Consider the following 16857-nt stretch of genomic DNA (forward strand, 5'->3'; position numbering starts at 1 on the left):
TTTCATGTGTTTGTTAGCCATCTGTATGTCTTCTTTGGAGAAATGTCTGTTTAGTTCTTTGGCCCATTTTTTGATCGGGTCGTTTATTTTTCTGGAATTCAGCTGCAGAAGTTGTTTGTATATTTTTGAGATTAATTGTTTGTCTGTTGCTTCATTTGCTATTATTTTCTCCCATTCTGAAGGCTGTCTTTTCACCTTGTTTATAGTTTCCTTTGTTGTGCAAAAGCTTTTAATTTTAATTAGGTCCCATTTGTTTATTTTTGCTTTTATTTCCAATATTCTGGGAGGTGGGTCATGGAGGATCCTGCTGTGATTTATGTCGGAGAGTGTTTTGCCTATGTTTTCCTCTAGGAGTTTTATTGTTTCTGGTCTTACGTTTAGATCTTTAATCCATTTTGAGTTTATTTTTGTGTACGGTGTTAGGAAGTGTTCTAGTTTCATTCTTTTACAAGTGGTTGACCAGTTTTCCCAGCACCACTTGTTAAAGAGATTGTCTTTTCTCCATTGTATATTCTTGCCTCCTTTGTCGAAGATAAGGTGTCCATATGTGCGTGGGTTTATCTCTGGGCTTTCTATTTTGTTCCATTGATCTATATTTCTATCTTTGTGCCAATACCATACTGTCTTGATGACTGTGGCTTTGTAGTAGAGCCTGAAGTCAGGCAGGTTGATTCCTCCAGTTCCATTCTTCTTCCTCAAGATTGCTTTGGCTATTCGAGGTTTCTTATATTTCCATACAAATTGTGAGATGATTTGTTCTAGTTCTGTGAAAAATACCATTGGTAGCTTGATAGGGATTGCATTGAATCTGTAGATTGCTTTGGGTAGAATACTCATTTTCACTATATTAATTCTTCCAATCCATGAACACGGTATATTTCTCCATCTGCTTGTGTCCTCTTTGATTTCTTTCATCAGTGTTTTATAGTTTTCTATATATAAGTCTTTTGTTTCTTTAGGTAGATATATTCCTAAGTATTTAATTCTTTTTGATGCAATGGTGAATGGTATTGTTTCCTTAATTTCTCTTTCTGTTTTCTCATTATTGGAGTATAGGAATGCAAGGGATTTCTGTGTGTTAATTTTATATCCTGCAACTTTACTATATTCATTGATCAACTCTAGTAATTTTCTAGTAGAGTCTTTAGGGTTTTCTATGTAGAGGATCATGTCATCTGCAAACAGTGAGAGTTTTACTTCTTCTTTTCCTATCTGTATTCCTTTTATTTCTTTTTCAGCTCTGATTGCTGTGGCCAAAACTTCCAAAACTATGTTGAATAGTAGTGGTGAAAGTGGGCATCCTTGCCTTGTTCCTGACTTTAGGGGAAATGCTTTCAATTTTTCACCATTGAGGATAATGTTTGCTGTGGGTTTGTCATATATAGCTTTTATTATGTTGAGATATGTTCCTTCTATTCCTGCTTTCTGGAGGGTTTTTATCATAAATGGATGCTGAATTTTGTCAAAGGCTTTTTCTGCATCTATTGAGATAACCATATGGTTTTTTTCTTTCAATTTGTTAATGTGGTGTATTACATTGATTGATTTGCGGATGTTAAAAAAACCTTGCATTCCTGGGATAAAGCCCACTTGGTCATGATGTATGATCTTTTTAATATGATGTTGGATTCTGTTTGCTAGAATTTTATTAAGGATTTTTGCATCTATGTTCATCAGTGATATTGGCCTGTAGTTTTCCTTTTTTGTGCCATCTTTGTCTGGTTTTGGAATTAGGGTGATGGTGGCCTCATAGAATGAGTTTGGAAGTTTACCATCTTCTGCAATTTTCTGGAAGAGTTTGAGTAGGATAGGTGTTAGCTCTTCTCTAAATTTTTGGTAGAATTCCGCTGTGAAGCCGTCTGGTCCTGGGCTTTTGTTTGCTGGAAGATTTCTGATTACAGTTTCGATTTCCGTGCTTGTGATGGGTCTGTTAAGATCTTCTATTTCTTCCTGGTTCAGTTTTGGAAAGTTATACTTTTCTAAGAATTTGTCCATTTCTTCCAAGTTGTCCGTTTTATTGGCATATAGCTGTTGGTAGTAGTCTCTTATGATCCTTTGTATTTCTGTGGAGTCTGTTGTGATCTCTCCATTTTCATTTCTAATTTTGTTGATCTGATTCTTCTCCCTTTGTTTCTTGATGAGTCTGGCTAATGGCTTATCAATTTTGTTTATCTTCTTGAAAAACCAGCTTTTAGTTTTGTTGATTTTTGCTATGGTCTCTTTTGTTTCTTTTGCATTTATTTCTGCCCTAATTTTTAAGATTTCTTTCCTTCTACTGACCCTGGGGTTTTTCATTTCTTCCTTCTCTAGTTGCTTTAGGTGTAGAGTTAGTTGATTTATTTGATTTTTTTCTTGTTTCTTGAGGTGCGCCTGTATTGCTATGAACCTTCCCCTTAGTATTGCTGTTACAGTGTCCCATAGGTTTTGGGTTGTTGTGTTTTCATTTTCATTTGTTTCTATGCATAATTTTATTTCTTTTTTGATTTCTTCTGTGATTTGTTGGTTATTCAGAAGCGTGTTGTTTAGCCTCCATATGTTGGAACTTTTAATAGTTTTTTTCCTGTAATTGAGGTCTAATCTTACTGCATTGTGGTCAGAGAAGATGGCTGGGATGATTTCAATTTTTTTGAATTTACCAAGGCTAGATTTATTGCCCAGGATGTGATCTATCCTGGAGAAAGTTCCATGTGCACTTGAGAAAAAGGTAAAATTGATTGTTTTGGGGTGGAAAGTCCTGTAAATATCAATTAAATCTAATTTGTCTATTGTATCATTTAAAGTTTGTGTTTCCTTGTTAATTTTCTGTTTAGTTGATCTATCCATATGCGTGAGTGGAGTATTAAAGTCTCCCACTATTATTGTGTTAGTGTTAATTTCCCCTTTCATACTTGTTAGTATTTGCCTTACATATTGTGGTGCTCCTATGTTGGGTGCATATATATTTATGATTGTTACGTCTTCTTCTTGAATTGATCCTTTGATCTTTATGTAGTGTCCTTCTTTGTCCCTTTTCACATCCTTTATTTTAAAGTCTATTTTATCTGAAATGAGTATTGCGACTCCTGCTTTCTTTTGGTCTCCGTTTGCATGGAATATGTTTTTCCATCCTTTCACTTTCAGCCTGTGTGTGTCCCTAGTTTTGAGGTGGGTCTCTTGTAGACAGCATATATAGGGGTCTTGTTTTTGTATCCATTCAGCAACCCTTTGTCTTTTGGTTGGGGCATTCAACCCATTTACATTTAAGGTAATTATTGATAAGTATGATCCCGTTGCCATTTACTTTGTTGTTTTGAGTTCGAGTTGAAACATCCTTTCTGTGTTTCCTGTTTAGAGAAGATCCTTTAGCATTTGCTGGAGAGCTGGTTTGGTGGTGCTGAATTCCCTCAGCTCTTGCTTGTCTGTAAAGCTTTTGAATTCTCCTTCATATCTGAATGAGATCCTTGCTGGGTACAGTAATCTGGGTTGTAGATTATTCTCTTTCATTACTTTAAGTATGTTCTGCCATTCCCTTCTAGCCTGAAGGGTTTCTATTGAAAGATCAGCTGTTATCCTTATGGGGATCCCCTTGTGTGTTATTTGTTGTTTTTCCCTTGCTGCTTTTAATATTTGTTCTTTGTGTTTGATCTTTGTTAATTTGATTAATATGTGTCTTGGGGTGTTTCGCCTTGGGTTTATCCTGTTTGGAACTCTCTGGGTTTCTTGGACTTCTGTGACTATTTCTTTCCTCAATTTAGGGAAATTCTCAACTATTATCTCCTCGAGTATTTTTTCATGGCCTTTCCTTTTATCTTCTTCTTCTGGGACTCCTATGATTCGAATGTTGGGGCGTTTCATATTGTCCCAGAGGTCCCGGAGGTTTTCCTCATTTCTTTTGATTCTTTTTTCTTTTTTCCTCTCTGCTTCGTTTATTTCCATCATTCTATCTTCTACCTCACTTATCCTATCTTCTGCCTCCGTTATTCTACTGTTGGTTCCCTCCAGAGTGTCTTTTATCTCCTTTATTTCATTATTCATTCTATATTGATTCCTTTTTATTTCTTCTAAGTCCTTGATAAACATTTCTTGCATCTTCTCAATCTTTGTCTCCAGGCTATTTATCTGTAACTCCATTTTGCTTTCAAGATTTTGGATCATTTTTATTATCCTTATTCTAAATTCTTTTTCAGATAGATTCCCTATCTCCTCCTCTTTTGTTTGGCTTTGTGGGCATTTCTCATTTTCCTTTACTTGCTGAGTATTTCTCTGCCTTTTCATCTTGTTTAGATTGCTGTGTTAGGCGTGGCCCTTCTGTATTCTGGTAGTATGAAGTTCCTCTTCGTTGTGGAGGTTCCTCACTGCGGTTGGGGTTGGACAGGTGGCTTGTCAAGGTTTCCTGGTTGGGGGAGCTTGTGTCGGTGTTCTGGTGGGTGGAGCTGGATTTCTGCGCTCTAGTCACTCTCCTCTTTCACTTTCATCAAGAGGCTCTTTAGTTCTTCTTCGCTTTCTGCCATAAGGATGGTGTCATCTGTGTATCTGAGGTTATTGATATTTCTCCCAGCAATCTTGTTTCCAGCTTCTGCTTCATCCAGCCTGGCATTTCACATGATGTACTCTGCATATAAGTTAAATAAGCAGAGTGACAATATATAGCCTTGACAGACTCCTTTCCCAATTTGGAACCAGTTTTTTGTTCCATGTCAGGTTCTAACTGATGCTTCTTGACCTGCATACAGATTTCTCAAGAGGCAAGTCAGGTGGTCTGGTATCCCCATCTCTTTCAGAATTTTCCACAGTTTTTTGTGACCCACACAGTCAAAGGCTTTGGCATGGTCAATAAAGCAGAAGTAGATGTTTTTCTTGAACTCACTTGCTTTGTCAATGATCCAATGGATGTCAGCAATTTGATCTCTGGTTCCTCTGCCTTTTCTAAAACCAGCTTGAACATCTGGAAGTTCACAGTTCACGTACTGTTGAAGCCTGGCTTGGAGAATTTTGAGCATTATTTTACTAGCGTGTGAGATGAGTGCAATTGTGCAGTAGTTTGAGCATTCTTTGGCATTGCCTTTCCTTGGGATTGGAATGAAAACTGACCTCTTCCAGTCTTGTGGCCACTGCTGAGTTTTCCCAATTTGCTGACATGTTGAGTGCAGCACTTTCACAGCATCATCTTTTGCGATTTGAAATAGCTCAACTGAATTCCATCACCTCCACTAACATTGTTCATAGTGATGCTTCCTAAGGCCCACTTGACTTCACATTCCAGGATGTCTAGCTCTGGGTGAGTGATCACACCATCATGGTTATCTGGGTCATGAAGATCTTTTCTGTATAGCTCTTCTATGTATTCTTGCCACCTTGTCCTAATATCTTCTGCTTCTGTTAGGCCCATAGCATTTCTGTCCTTTATTGTGCCTATCTTTGCATGAAATGTTCCCTCAGTATCTCTAATTTTCTTGAAGAGCTCTCTAGTCTTTCCCATTCTATTGTTCTCCTCTATTTCTTTGCACTGATCGCTGAGGAAGGCTCAGTAGGATATAAGCTCCTCCTATACCCCTGAGGCGGAGAAGGAGATGGCAACCCACTCCAGTACTCTTGCCTGGAAACTCCCATGGATGGAGCAGCCTGGTAGGCTGCAGTCCATGGGGTCGCTAAGGGTCAGACATGACTGAGCGACTTCACTTTCACTTTTCACTTTCATGCATTGGAGAAGGAAATGGCAACCCACTCCAGTGTTCTTGCCTGGAGAATCCCAGGGACGGGGGAGCCTGGTGGGCTACCGTCTATGGGGTCGCACAGAGTCGGACACGACTGAAGCGACTTAGCAGCAGCAGCAGCAGCATACCCCTGAGGAGCGTGACAGAAATCTGAACACTTGGCCAGAAGAAGGCATTAGTGGACATTCGTCTTGCACATTTAAAACATAGCGTAAACGAGAGACGAGAGAAGGCAAATAAAGCACACGGCCAGAGAGAAGGACCCCACTCGGAAAGGACCAGTCAGAGCAGACACAGAATTCTTCAGAGGCAGGAAGCAGAGAGGGCTTTCTGCTAGTCAAACCCAGACTCCACGGGGGAGGCAAATACCAATAACCATAGGAGATAGAAACGAACTGAATAGTTTATTCTCAGCTTTCCCTTTTGGGTCTATATTTGTTTAAATCTCATTCCAAAAGTGGCACAAAGGTCAGCAGGCATGCAGAGCTGAGCTAATGAAGCTCAGTATTTTCATCAAGATATGCATCTGGCAAAAGCAAGCTAACCCAACCTTCTGGCTGCCTGCACCATGCACAACCCAATGAAGATTCAGGCTCAGCTGGGGCCAGGTGCCCCGAGCCCTGGTCTCCACTCCATGGGACTGGGCTTTGCCTCCTGGAAGGAGGACAGGCCAGTCTTGGCGCTCAGTGTAAAGACACCATGGCAGGTGCTCAGCAACAATGCCCTGAACACAATCTGGCACTGCCAGCCCACCCAGGACAAGGTTCTAAGGGGGCCAGGGACACCTCTCGGGTCCCCAACTCCACGTGAGTGAAACAGCACCCCTTGAGGCTCTGAGAAATGCCTACATAAACGTATCTGGTGGCAACACTCGAACTGGCCTGAACATGCTGGCAGAAATAGGACCTAATCTGACCTGGAGCTGTGCCTGGACCCATCCTGTTTAGAGAGAAAAATCCAGACATTTCTCTGTAGAAGGGTGTGCGCAGTTTAGGGCCGGTGTCTGGAAGCAGCCTTGAAGTGTTTGTGAAAAAGCAATCCATATACTCTGCTAAGGGCTTCCCAGGAGGCACCTGTAGTAAAGAACCCTCCTGCCAATGCAGGAGATGTAACAGATGAGGGTTTGATCCCTGGGTCGGGAAGATCCTCTGGAAGAGCAAATAGCAACCCACTCCAGTATTCTTGCCTAGAGAAGCCCATGGACAGAGGAACCTGGTGGGCTACAGTCCATGGGATCGCAAAGAGTCAGACACGACTGACTGACTTAGCATGCACGCACACACATACTCTTCTAAAGCCATAACCATCCTGGACCAGAAACAGCCCTCCCACTCCTGGCTCAGGGCCTGTGGGTAGCTGTGTTCCCAACTCTCTGCACATCAGAAGTCATGGCCCTTTTCACCAAGGGGACTTGCCCACCCGGGAGGGTGGGCAGGACCCCCAGGGACACAGAGGTTGGACCAGGTCTGCCTCATGTGCCCCTAGCATCTATCACATGACGGACTCCAAAAAAGCAAAAACTATTCAGCACTCATCCTCAAGTACACAGACCTCCAAAACGATAACAACTTGGGAATATTTGAAATTCTTCAAGACTCAGAGCTACTGCTATTCATAACCTATCCAGATGTAATTTGGAAGCACAAGGGGGAAAAACAAAAAAAGGTCTTACCTGAAGAAGTAGGTTTCTGCCTTGTCGTAATGACCCAGTGTCAGTTTGAGGGGAGGGTAGTTGATGGCCAAAGGCTGGACCATGAACAAGGCCATGGCCAAGGCCACGAAGAGAACGGGCAGTAGCAGGTCGGAGATGGTGCCCTTCCAGGCCCGGCCAGCATGGAGAAGCCGCTTCCGCAGGAGGGCAGCTGTCTGTGCCAGAAGTAGGGGGCCACCCCACACCAGGGGGGTGCCAGCAGGTGTGTGGTCTGCAAGGAGAGGAAGATGTGGCAGGTCTGAGTCCCTGGGATTCCTGCGGCATCCCTGACAGCCCCCACCCTACTCTCATCCTGCAAGTCCCTGCACCAACAGTCTCAACTGTACCCTAAGTCAGGACACTCTGGGAAGTTACACACACAGGGCATCTCACAACATCAAACACAAGGACAGAAATCGTGGTAGCCCCACTTGGCTCCTGCTGCTGAAGGGGGACTGGTGGATGGAAAAGGACAGAGAGAAAGGCTTCACGTTTTTTTCTTACAGATTAAAACAAAGCCTGTGACATGAGCTTGAATTCTAAGCCACCAACAGAGGGCTGGGGGCAGAAGACATGGTGTCGCCCCCACTGAGACCTCGTCTCCTGGCTCTGTGCCTCTGTCCTCACTCTGAGTCACCACCCCTGCCAATGTTCTATCTCATTTTGGATCCAGGCAGCACATGCCTGCCTCCCTCCAGGTCCCCATGAGGCCCGCACCTGCATCCCCTGCCCATCCAGGACATCCCAGGTGAGGAGGAGCCTGGGGCAACCTCTGGGGCGGCAGGGGGTCCCAGCCTCTAATTCGGCCCCCCATAGCCTGTCAGTCTCAGCAGTCCTGGCCTCCCTTCCTGACGTGGCAAATCTGAAAATGGCCCTCTGTGAACAGAGGGGCAAAATGCAGACCCAGAAAGTACAGTGTGAGCTGGAGTCCTGGCTCAGTCCTTCCACCAGGCTCCCTCTTAGGGTGCGCATCTGGGTCCACACCCCACAGTGAATCTGCCCGCATTCCCACAAGTGAAGCCAGCAGCTGCGTCCAACAATGAGGACACCAGTCAGGAGCAAACTGAGACACCTGAGGACCACTGTCTCCAGCTATGTCTAGAGGACGACATGGCTCAAACCAGCAGCCAGGCCCATGGTCCCCCAATGAGTCCTCCTAAGGCATAGTACTAGAAGTGTGGATTTCTGAAAGAACAGATGTGGGAGCTCCCTGGTGGCCTAGCAGTTAGGATTCTGGGCTTGCACTGCTGGCAGCCTTAGTTCAATCCCTGGTCGGGGAGCTGAGGTCCACAAGCCATGCAGAATGGCCAAAAAAACAAAACAAAAAAAAGAATAGATACGCTAAATTGATCATACTGCTTATTTATACAAACATCAAATTGTTCTACCGTTAATAAAAGAGCAATGAATAAGCTTAAAGTCTCACAAGAAAATATTTCTACAGAAACTACCATTTTGAAAGATAAATGATTGATAATGGCACTGAGAATAAAGGTGCAAAGGCACAGGGGTGGAGGTGGGGAATACACGTCCGAAAAACATCCCTGATCTGTAGGTCCTCAGTGAGCACCAGGGTGTGGCAGGCTCTGGGTGATTTGATTTCTGTCCTCAAAAAAAGGCATAAAGAAGGGATTGAGATAAAAATATGAACAAATCCAACACAACTTAAACACAACAAAACAATGCATGCGGAGCCCAGGTGGGGCTGAAAGGGTTGGTACCAAAGACACAGTCTTGGGAGGTTTAAAGGGAAAGTGCGGACATTTCAGCAGAATCTTTAACCTCCGGAGATGTCTGAAAGAAAATGTAGATGCTTAAAGATGAACATGAGATACTAACCATCATGGTATATTCTGTGTGAGATGCAGAGTATATGTGGCAAGTGGCAGAGGTGGAGCTTAAAGATTAATATGCAAAGCAGAAATAGAGACACATGGACGTCCCTAGTGGTCCAGTGGTTAAGAATCCACCTCCCAATGCAGGGGACACCAGTTCGACTCCTACTCAGGGAAGACTCCACATGCAACGGGGCAACTAGGTCTGTGCACCACAACTAGTGAACCTGAGCTGAAGAGCCCACACACTACAGCTACTGAAGCCCGTGTGCCTAGAGCCTGTGCTCTGCAACAAGAGAAGCCACTGCAGTGAGAAGTCCACACGCTGCAACTGGAGAAAGCCCATGCACGGCAGTGAAGATCCAGTGTGGCCAAAAATTAATTAATTCAAAAACTGTGTATTGTTCTAAAAAGAAAAGAAATAGAGACAGACATAAAGAACAAATATATGGACACCAAGTGGGGCTGAGGGAGTGGGGTGACTTGGGAGACTGCGATTGACATAGATACACCACTATATATAAAATAGGTAACTAACGAGGACCTGCTTTACAGCACAGGGAACTTGGCTCAGTGCTCTGTGGGATCTAAATGGGAAGGGAATCCAAAAAGAGAGGATATGTGTACATATGGTTGATTCACTTTGCTGTACAGCAGAGACTGACACAACATTGTAAAACAAATATACTCCAATGAGATAAGTAAATCTTAGATATAAAATAAAGATAGACACTGACTCATGAAGCTCTTTACCAGCTACTTTAAGGATTACAGATTTTTACTGGACTGAAGGTCCCATGACAAGATGCACATTATAATATAAAGTAATATTTTACTGTAAAACAAGGAGCATTCTCTAACAAGGGTGGGCACTGTGTGGTGAAAACAGCGGTTAATACTTTCGACTACATATCAGATTCACCAGGGGAACTTTTTGAAGAATGCCGATTCCCAGGTCCACCTCAAAGAGAATCAGATCTTCAGACTCAGAGATAAAAAAGATTCACAAATTTAAATAAAGAATAACTTCCCAGAGGCTCCTGATGTTCAGCTGGGTTTATGAATGGCTGATGTAAGGCACAACCAATGGGGACTCATATGTAACTCATGAAGCAGTTATTAAATCAGCAGATGGAAAGATTCTAGTGCTAGAAAAAGGTGTATTATTAAGCTAAATATGATCCTTTCTCACATAAATACAGATGTGAATATAAAATACCCCCTTCCCAATCATTTTAGGAGATTCTGATGTGGAATAATACTGATGCTGGGCATTATGTGTGCAGATCTATTAGGATAATTATGTGAATTATCTAACTCAAGCTGAAATAACTGAGATGTTGCCGGTTGCCAAGCCCCTAGATTTCCAAAACGATTGCTGAGATAACTGCTTGATGTTCACAGCCTTGGGCTCAGGAGCTCTTTCTCTGCCAGAACAGAATGCCTCATTCTTTCAATTCAAACTGGAAGTCACTGGTGGATCCTGGGGCTTGGGCCCTGCCACGCCTCTGGACACTGTCCACTGGAAGCCACACCCTTGGGTCAGCCTCTAAGGAGCATCCTTTGAGTGCATGTCTGGCCACTGCAGCTGCCTCCAGACTGTGCATCTTCCCACATACATATACCTTCTCACATACATGCACCACAGGCCGTGACCGCAGACACCTGTTCACATCACAAATGGTCTGTCTGTGCAGCAGATGCTACAAAATGGAAAGAGGATGTGACTACCTGGGTGTCGGATTTGCCTGGTGATGGAGGAGCAGGACCCGAGTCAGAGAATGGCCTGTGCCCTCTGGCCATCACTGTGGGGTGGGTACAGCCTCATCTTTTAATCCACGTAAATCAGGATTTGAATCCAATCTCAGCCAATAAACTATGTGACTTCTGGAAACTTACCTAACCTCTCTGACTGTCATTTCCCTCAGTTGTAAAATAGAGACTTGTAGTATTTTCCCTTAAGATAGTGAGGATTATTATTACCACACTTATTAAACTACCAATAATAGTAAATGCTCATCAGACAGCCCCAATAAGTCTGTGGGGAAAGGTGTTTCTTATATTAAGAAAAATGAATTTTCCCCAGCTTCCCATAATCATTAATTGGACATAAATGGAAAAAATAAAGGGCTAAGATACTGAGGCTAAGATAGCTGATGTCATGAATCAACATCAATCAAATATTCATGGCTAAACTCATAAAAGTATTCCTATGAATAATTTAACAGACAAAACTGAAATACTGGGCCAAACTGTTATGAATTGTCTCATTTGACTTATGAGTCCAATTATATTCAAGCGCTCCCATTACACCCATAATTATCCACCCTCATTTACCCTGACCATCATATTGCTTAGGTAAGATGTACAAAGGTTTTTTTTTTCTTTTCTTTTGGTCAGATGGCTTCAATTGTTGAAACATTAATGTCTACTAAGGAATAACTTAAAAGGTCAAGGACTCTGCATACACCCAAGAGTGTGATCTCCACATCACCAAGTTCATCCAAATATTCTCAAAGAATTTAAAATAAAGCATTACAAATGTAATGTCTTTAAATCAATTTTCTAAAAATGAGTACTCCAAAAGAAAACTGGGCAAACAGCATACCTGAATATGCAGGTCATTAAAAATACTAATAAGATCATGGCATCTGGTCCCATCACTTCCTGGGAAATAGATGGGGAAACAGTGGAAATTGTCAGACTTTATTTTTTGGGGCTCCAAAATCACTGCTGATGGTGATTGCAGCCATGAAATTAAAAGACGCTTACTCTTTGGAAGGAAGGTTATGGCCAACCTAGACAGCATATTGAAAAGCAGAGACATTACTTTGCCAACAAAAGTCCATCTAGTCAAGGCTATGGTTTTTCCAGTGGTCATGTAGGGATGTGAGAGTTGGACGGTGAAGAAAGCTGAGCACCGAAGAACTGATGCTTTTGAACTGTGGTGTTGGAGAAGACTCTTGAGAGTCCCTTGGATTGCAAGGAGATCCAATCAATCCATCCTAAAGGAGATCAATCCTGGGTGTTCATTGGAAGGACTGATGTTGAAGCTGAAACTCCAATACTTTGGCCACCTCATGTGAAGAGCTGACTCATTGGAAAAGACCCTAATGCTGGGTAGGATTGTGAGCAGGAGGAGAAGGGGACGACAGAGGATGAGATGGTTGAATGGCATCACCGACTCGACGGACATGGGTTTGGGTAGACTCCGGGAGTTGGTGATGGACAGGGAGGCCTGGCGTGCTGCAATTCATGGGGTTGCAAAGAATCGGACACGACTGAGCGACTGAACTGAACTGAAAAATACTACAATAGCAAATATATGCTAACTGCTAAATCAGATATTTTCACAGAAGAAAATTTATCTGGAAAATAAAAAGAAAATTTATCTGGAAAATAAATTTTCAGATGATCAACATGGCAAGGATTAAAAACAATGTTAATCCCTACTATCACTGAGTGTTTCAGGAAACTGGCCTTATCAACAGCAGTGCTGGAAGAGCAGACCTGGTCAGCCTTTCTGGGGAAAGCAAATGTGAGCCCCCTCCAAGAGTCGTATTAGTCAAAAAAGCAAGAGAAATTCATCAAATAGAGAAAACAAGGTGGTCTGTTACATCCTATGGAAAATAGTAGCAAGAAGTTGGAAACAGCTTAAATGTCTGACACACAGAGATGAACTGAACAATTTATAATACAAGCACGCAGTGGAGAAAAATGCATTACAACATAACACATGGAGAATAAATTATTACTGTTTTGTATATATACCTTAGTGAAAAGTTGTCTTTTATGAATTGCTACGCTCTATACATTATTTGAACTTGACCAAGTGATTTTTTTTAGATTCAAAAAACTAAAGTGTTATATACATTTTCAATCTACTTACTAAAGATTTGTACCTCTTTGTGCAGCAAGATCATGCTACTTTAATTTTCTTCTTCACAATTTTTGGGTTTTAAACAATGAATATTTATGCATCTTGTAAGCTTACAATCCATGGGGTCTCAAGAGTTGGACATGACTTAGAGATGAAACCACTACTAATCAATAATTATTTTGTAAAGAGTGTATATTTATCTAGGAAATGAGGTATGATTTTATGAAACAGAAATAGTATCTTTCTTTGTTCACTGAGTTAGAGAATTTTACAGTTGAAATGGATCTTAAAAATAGTAATTCAAATCTTTCACTTATTTATAAATACACCCAGTTCAAGAGAAATTGTGAAGTAAAGTTAAATTTGGAAGAACAAAGCATAGTATTTATTATGTATAAGTGCTTTGCTAGACCCTTAGGTTGTCTCTCTGAATAAAGTCCTCAAAGCTTTTAGTCCTGTAATAAGAGTCAAACATAACAAAACATGACCATTAACCATGACCAACACAGCGTACGTACTCTATTCAACAGTGGGTCAGACTTCTCCAAAGAGCTGTCACTGCCAGAAATTCAAGGAGTAAAAAATGTTCTCTGATGGGTATGGAAGGTGCCTGGTGTAGGAGAGGACCTCCAGGGAGGAGAAACGAATTCTGAGACAGAAACATGGTAAGTTGGGTATTACTGATATGGCCAGCCCTCCCTATCTGCCTCAGATGAAAAATATTCAAGAAAAAATGTTCCAGAACGTTCCAAAAAGCAAAACTCAGATTTGTCACACACTGATAACTATACAGGATTTACATTTGTATCAGGTATTAGAAGTAATCTGTAAGTATGAGTGCTCAGTCACTCAGTCGTGTCCAACTCTCTGCAACCTCATTGACTGTAGCCCACCAGGCTTCTCTGTCCATGAGATTTCCCAGGTGAGAATACTGGAGTGGGTTGCCATTCCCTTCTCCAGAGGACCTTCCTGACTCAGGGATCAAACCTGCATCTCCTGCATTGGCAGGTGGATTCTTTATTGCTATACCACTTGGAAAGCCCTGGAAGTACTCTAGCAGTGATTTAAAAATATGAGGGTGTGTGTAGATTATATGCAAATACTACACCATTTTACAGAAGAGGCTTGAGCATCTGGGGATTCTGGCATCCACGGAGTCTGGGAACCATGCCCACCCCTTGGATAAGGAGGGAAAACTATATTTTCTACTGCACCTCAGTTATGACCTAGGATTTCAAAATTATTAGCAGACAGTAAAAAGCTTACACCATTTCATCTGTTCTCACCAATCCAAAAACTAGAATCAGTGAGCTGTATGGAAAACTAACAGTGCAGTGCTGGATGGTTCTTGGGGGGATATGCTTTCAGTTAACCCAGTGGACACCTGTAGATGGGCATTAACATTGGAAACATGTCACAGGGACACAGCTGTCCAGCATGGGGTCCCAGAAACTCCAGCCTCACGTGGACACACTGACATTTGGGCAGTGCTTGTCCCACCAGTGACCCTGTTCAGAACACAAAAGATGGAGGTGGGGTGGTTCCCAACCTCTGTTCTGATAAAGACTATAACTGTATGAAAATTATGCAAATTATGACTGAATTATGAATAAGAATTCATACCATTTAAAGAAGAAAACTAACAAAACCAAATATCCTCCAATTAAGAAAGGAAGGAAAGTGGGCGACAGGGGTGGGAAACAGAGAAAAGGAGAAAAAAGAGGAAATTGAAAAAAGAATGAGGAAAAATATAAAAGGAAAGTTTTGTGACACATTATAGGCTTATTAATATGACATAAAACCCAAAATAATAGACAAATTAGATTTAATTGATATTTACAGGACTTTCCACCCCAAAACAATCAATTTTACCTTTTTCTCAAGTGCACATGGAGCTTTCTCCAGGATAGATCACATCCTGGGCCATAAATCTAGCCTTGGTAAATTCAAAAAAATTGAAATCATCCCAGCCATCTTCTCTGACCACAATGCAGTAAGATTAGACCTCAATTATAGGAAAAAAACTATTAAAAATTCCAACATATGGAGGCTAAACAACACGCTTCTGAATAACCAACAAATCACAGAAGAAATCAAAAAAGAAATCGAATTATGCATAGAAACGAATGAAAATGAAAACACAACAACCCAAAACCTATGGGACACTGTAAAAGCAATACTAAGGGGAAAGTTCATAGCAATACAGGCGTACCTCAAGAAACAAGAAAAAAATCAAATAAATCAACTAACTCTATACCTAAAGCAACTAGAGAAGGAAGAAATGAAGAACCCCAGGGTCAGTAGAAGGAAAGAAATCTTAAAAATTAGGGCAGAAATAAATGCAAAAGAAACAAAAGAGACCATAGCAAAAATCAACAAAACTAAAAGCTGGTTTTTCGAGAAGATAAACAAAATTGACAAGCCATTAGCCAGACTCATCAAGAAACAAAGGGAGAAGAATCAGATCAACAAAATTAGAAATGAAAATGGAGAGATCACAACAGACTCCACAGAAATACAAAGGATCATAAGAGACTACTACCAACAGCTATATGCCAATAAAATGGACAACTTGGAAGAAATGGACAAATTCTTAGAAAAGTATAACTTTCCAAAACTGAACCAGGAAGAAATAGAAGATCTTAACAGACCCATCACAAGCACGGAAATCGAAACTGTAATCAGAAATCTTCCAGCAAACAAAAGCCCAGGACCAGACGGCTTCACAGCGGAATTCTACCAAAAATTTAGAGAAGAGCTAACACCTATCCTACTCAAACTCTTCCAGAAAATTGCAGAAGATAGTAAACTTCCAAACTCATTCTATGAGGCCACCATCACCCTAATTCCAAAACCAGACAAAGATGTCACAAAAAAGGAAAACTATAGGCCAATATCACTGATGAACATAGATGCAAAAATCCTTAATAAAATTCTAGCAAACAGAATCCAACATCATATTAAAAAGATCATACATCATGACCAAGTGGGCTTTATCCCAGGAATGCAAGGTTTTTTTAACATCTGCAAATCAATCAATGTAATACAACACATTAACAAATTGAAAGAAAAAAACCATATGGTTATCTCAATAGATGCAGAAAAAGCCTTTGACAAAATTCAGCATCCATTTATGATAAAAACCCTCCAGAAAGCAGGAATAGAAGGAACATATCTCAACATAATAAAAGCCATATATGACAAACCCACAGCAAACATTATCCTCAATGGTGAAAAATTGAAAGCATTTCCCCTAAAGTCAGGAACAAGGCAAGGATGCCCACTTTCACCACTACTATTCAACATAGTTTTGGAAGTTTTGGCCACAGCAATCAGAGCTGAAAAAGAAATAAAAGGAATACAGATAGGAAAAGAAGAAGTAAAACTCTCACTGTTTGCAGATGACATGATCCTCTACATAGAAAACCCTAAAGACTCTACTAGAAAATTACTAGAGTTAATCAATGAATATAGTAAAGTTGCAGGATATAAAATTAACACACAGAAATCCCTTGCATTCCTATACTCCAAGAATGAGAAAACAGAAAGAGAAATGAAGGAAACAATACCATTCACCATTGCAACAAAAAGAATAAAATACTTAGGAATATATCTACCTAAAGAAACAAAAGACTTATATATAGAAAACTATAAAACACTGATGAAAGAAATCAAAGAGGACACAAACAGATGGAGAAATATACCGTGTTCATGGATTGGAAGAATTAATATAGTGAAAATGAGTATACTACCCAAAGC

The 16857-nt window shown here is 41.0% G+C and overlaps 1 protein-coding gene across 1 annotated transcript in view; it reads right to left on the minus strand.

The window, feature by feature from the left end:
* The window catches only part of ABCA13 (ATP binding cassette subfamily A member 13), a 413377-nt gene that overhangs the window by 175133 nt on the left and 221387 nt on the right, over positions 1–16857 (minus strand). The window contains exon 46 of the mRNA XM_081536362.1: positions 7366–7615. Coding sequence (XP_081392488.1) covers positions 7366–7615 — 250 coding nt within the window. The remainder of the gene's footprint in view (positions 1–7365; positions 7616–16857) is intronic.

The sequence above is a fragment of the Giraffa tippelskirchi genome, chromosome 10, assembly GCF_054371585.1.
Source record: "Giraffa tippelskirchi isolate mGirTip1 chromosome 10, T2T-mGirTip1v1.2.pri, whole genome shotgun sequence".
NCBI classification, from domain to species: Eukaryota; Metazoa; Chordata; class Mammalia; order Artiodactyla; family Giraffidae; genus Giraffa; species Giraffa tippelskirchi.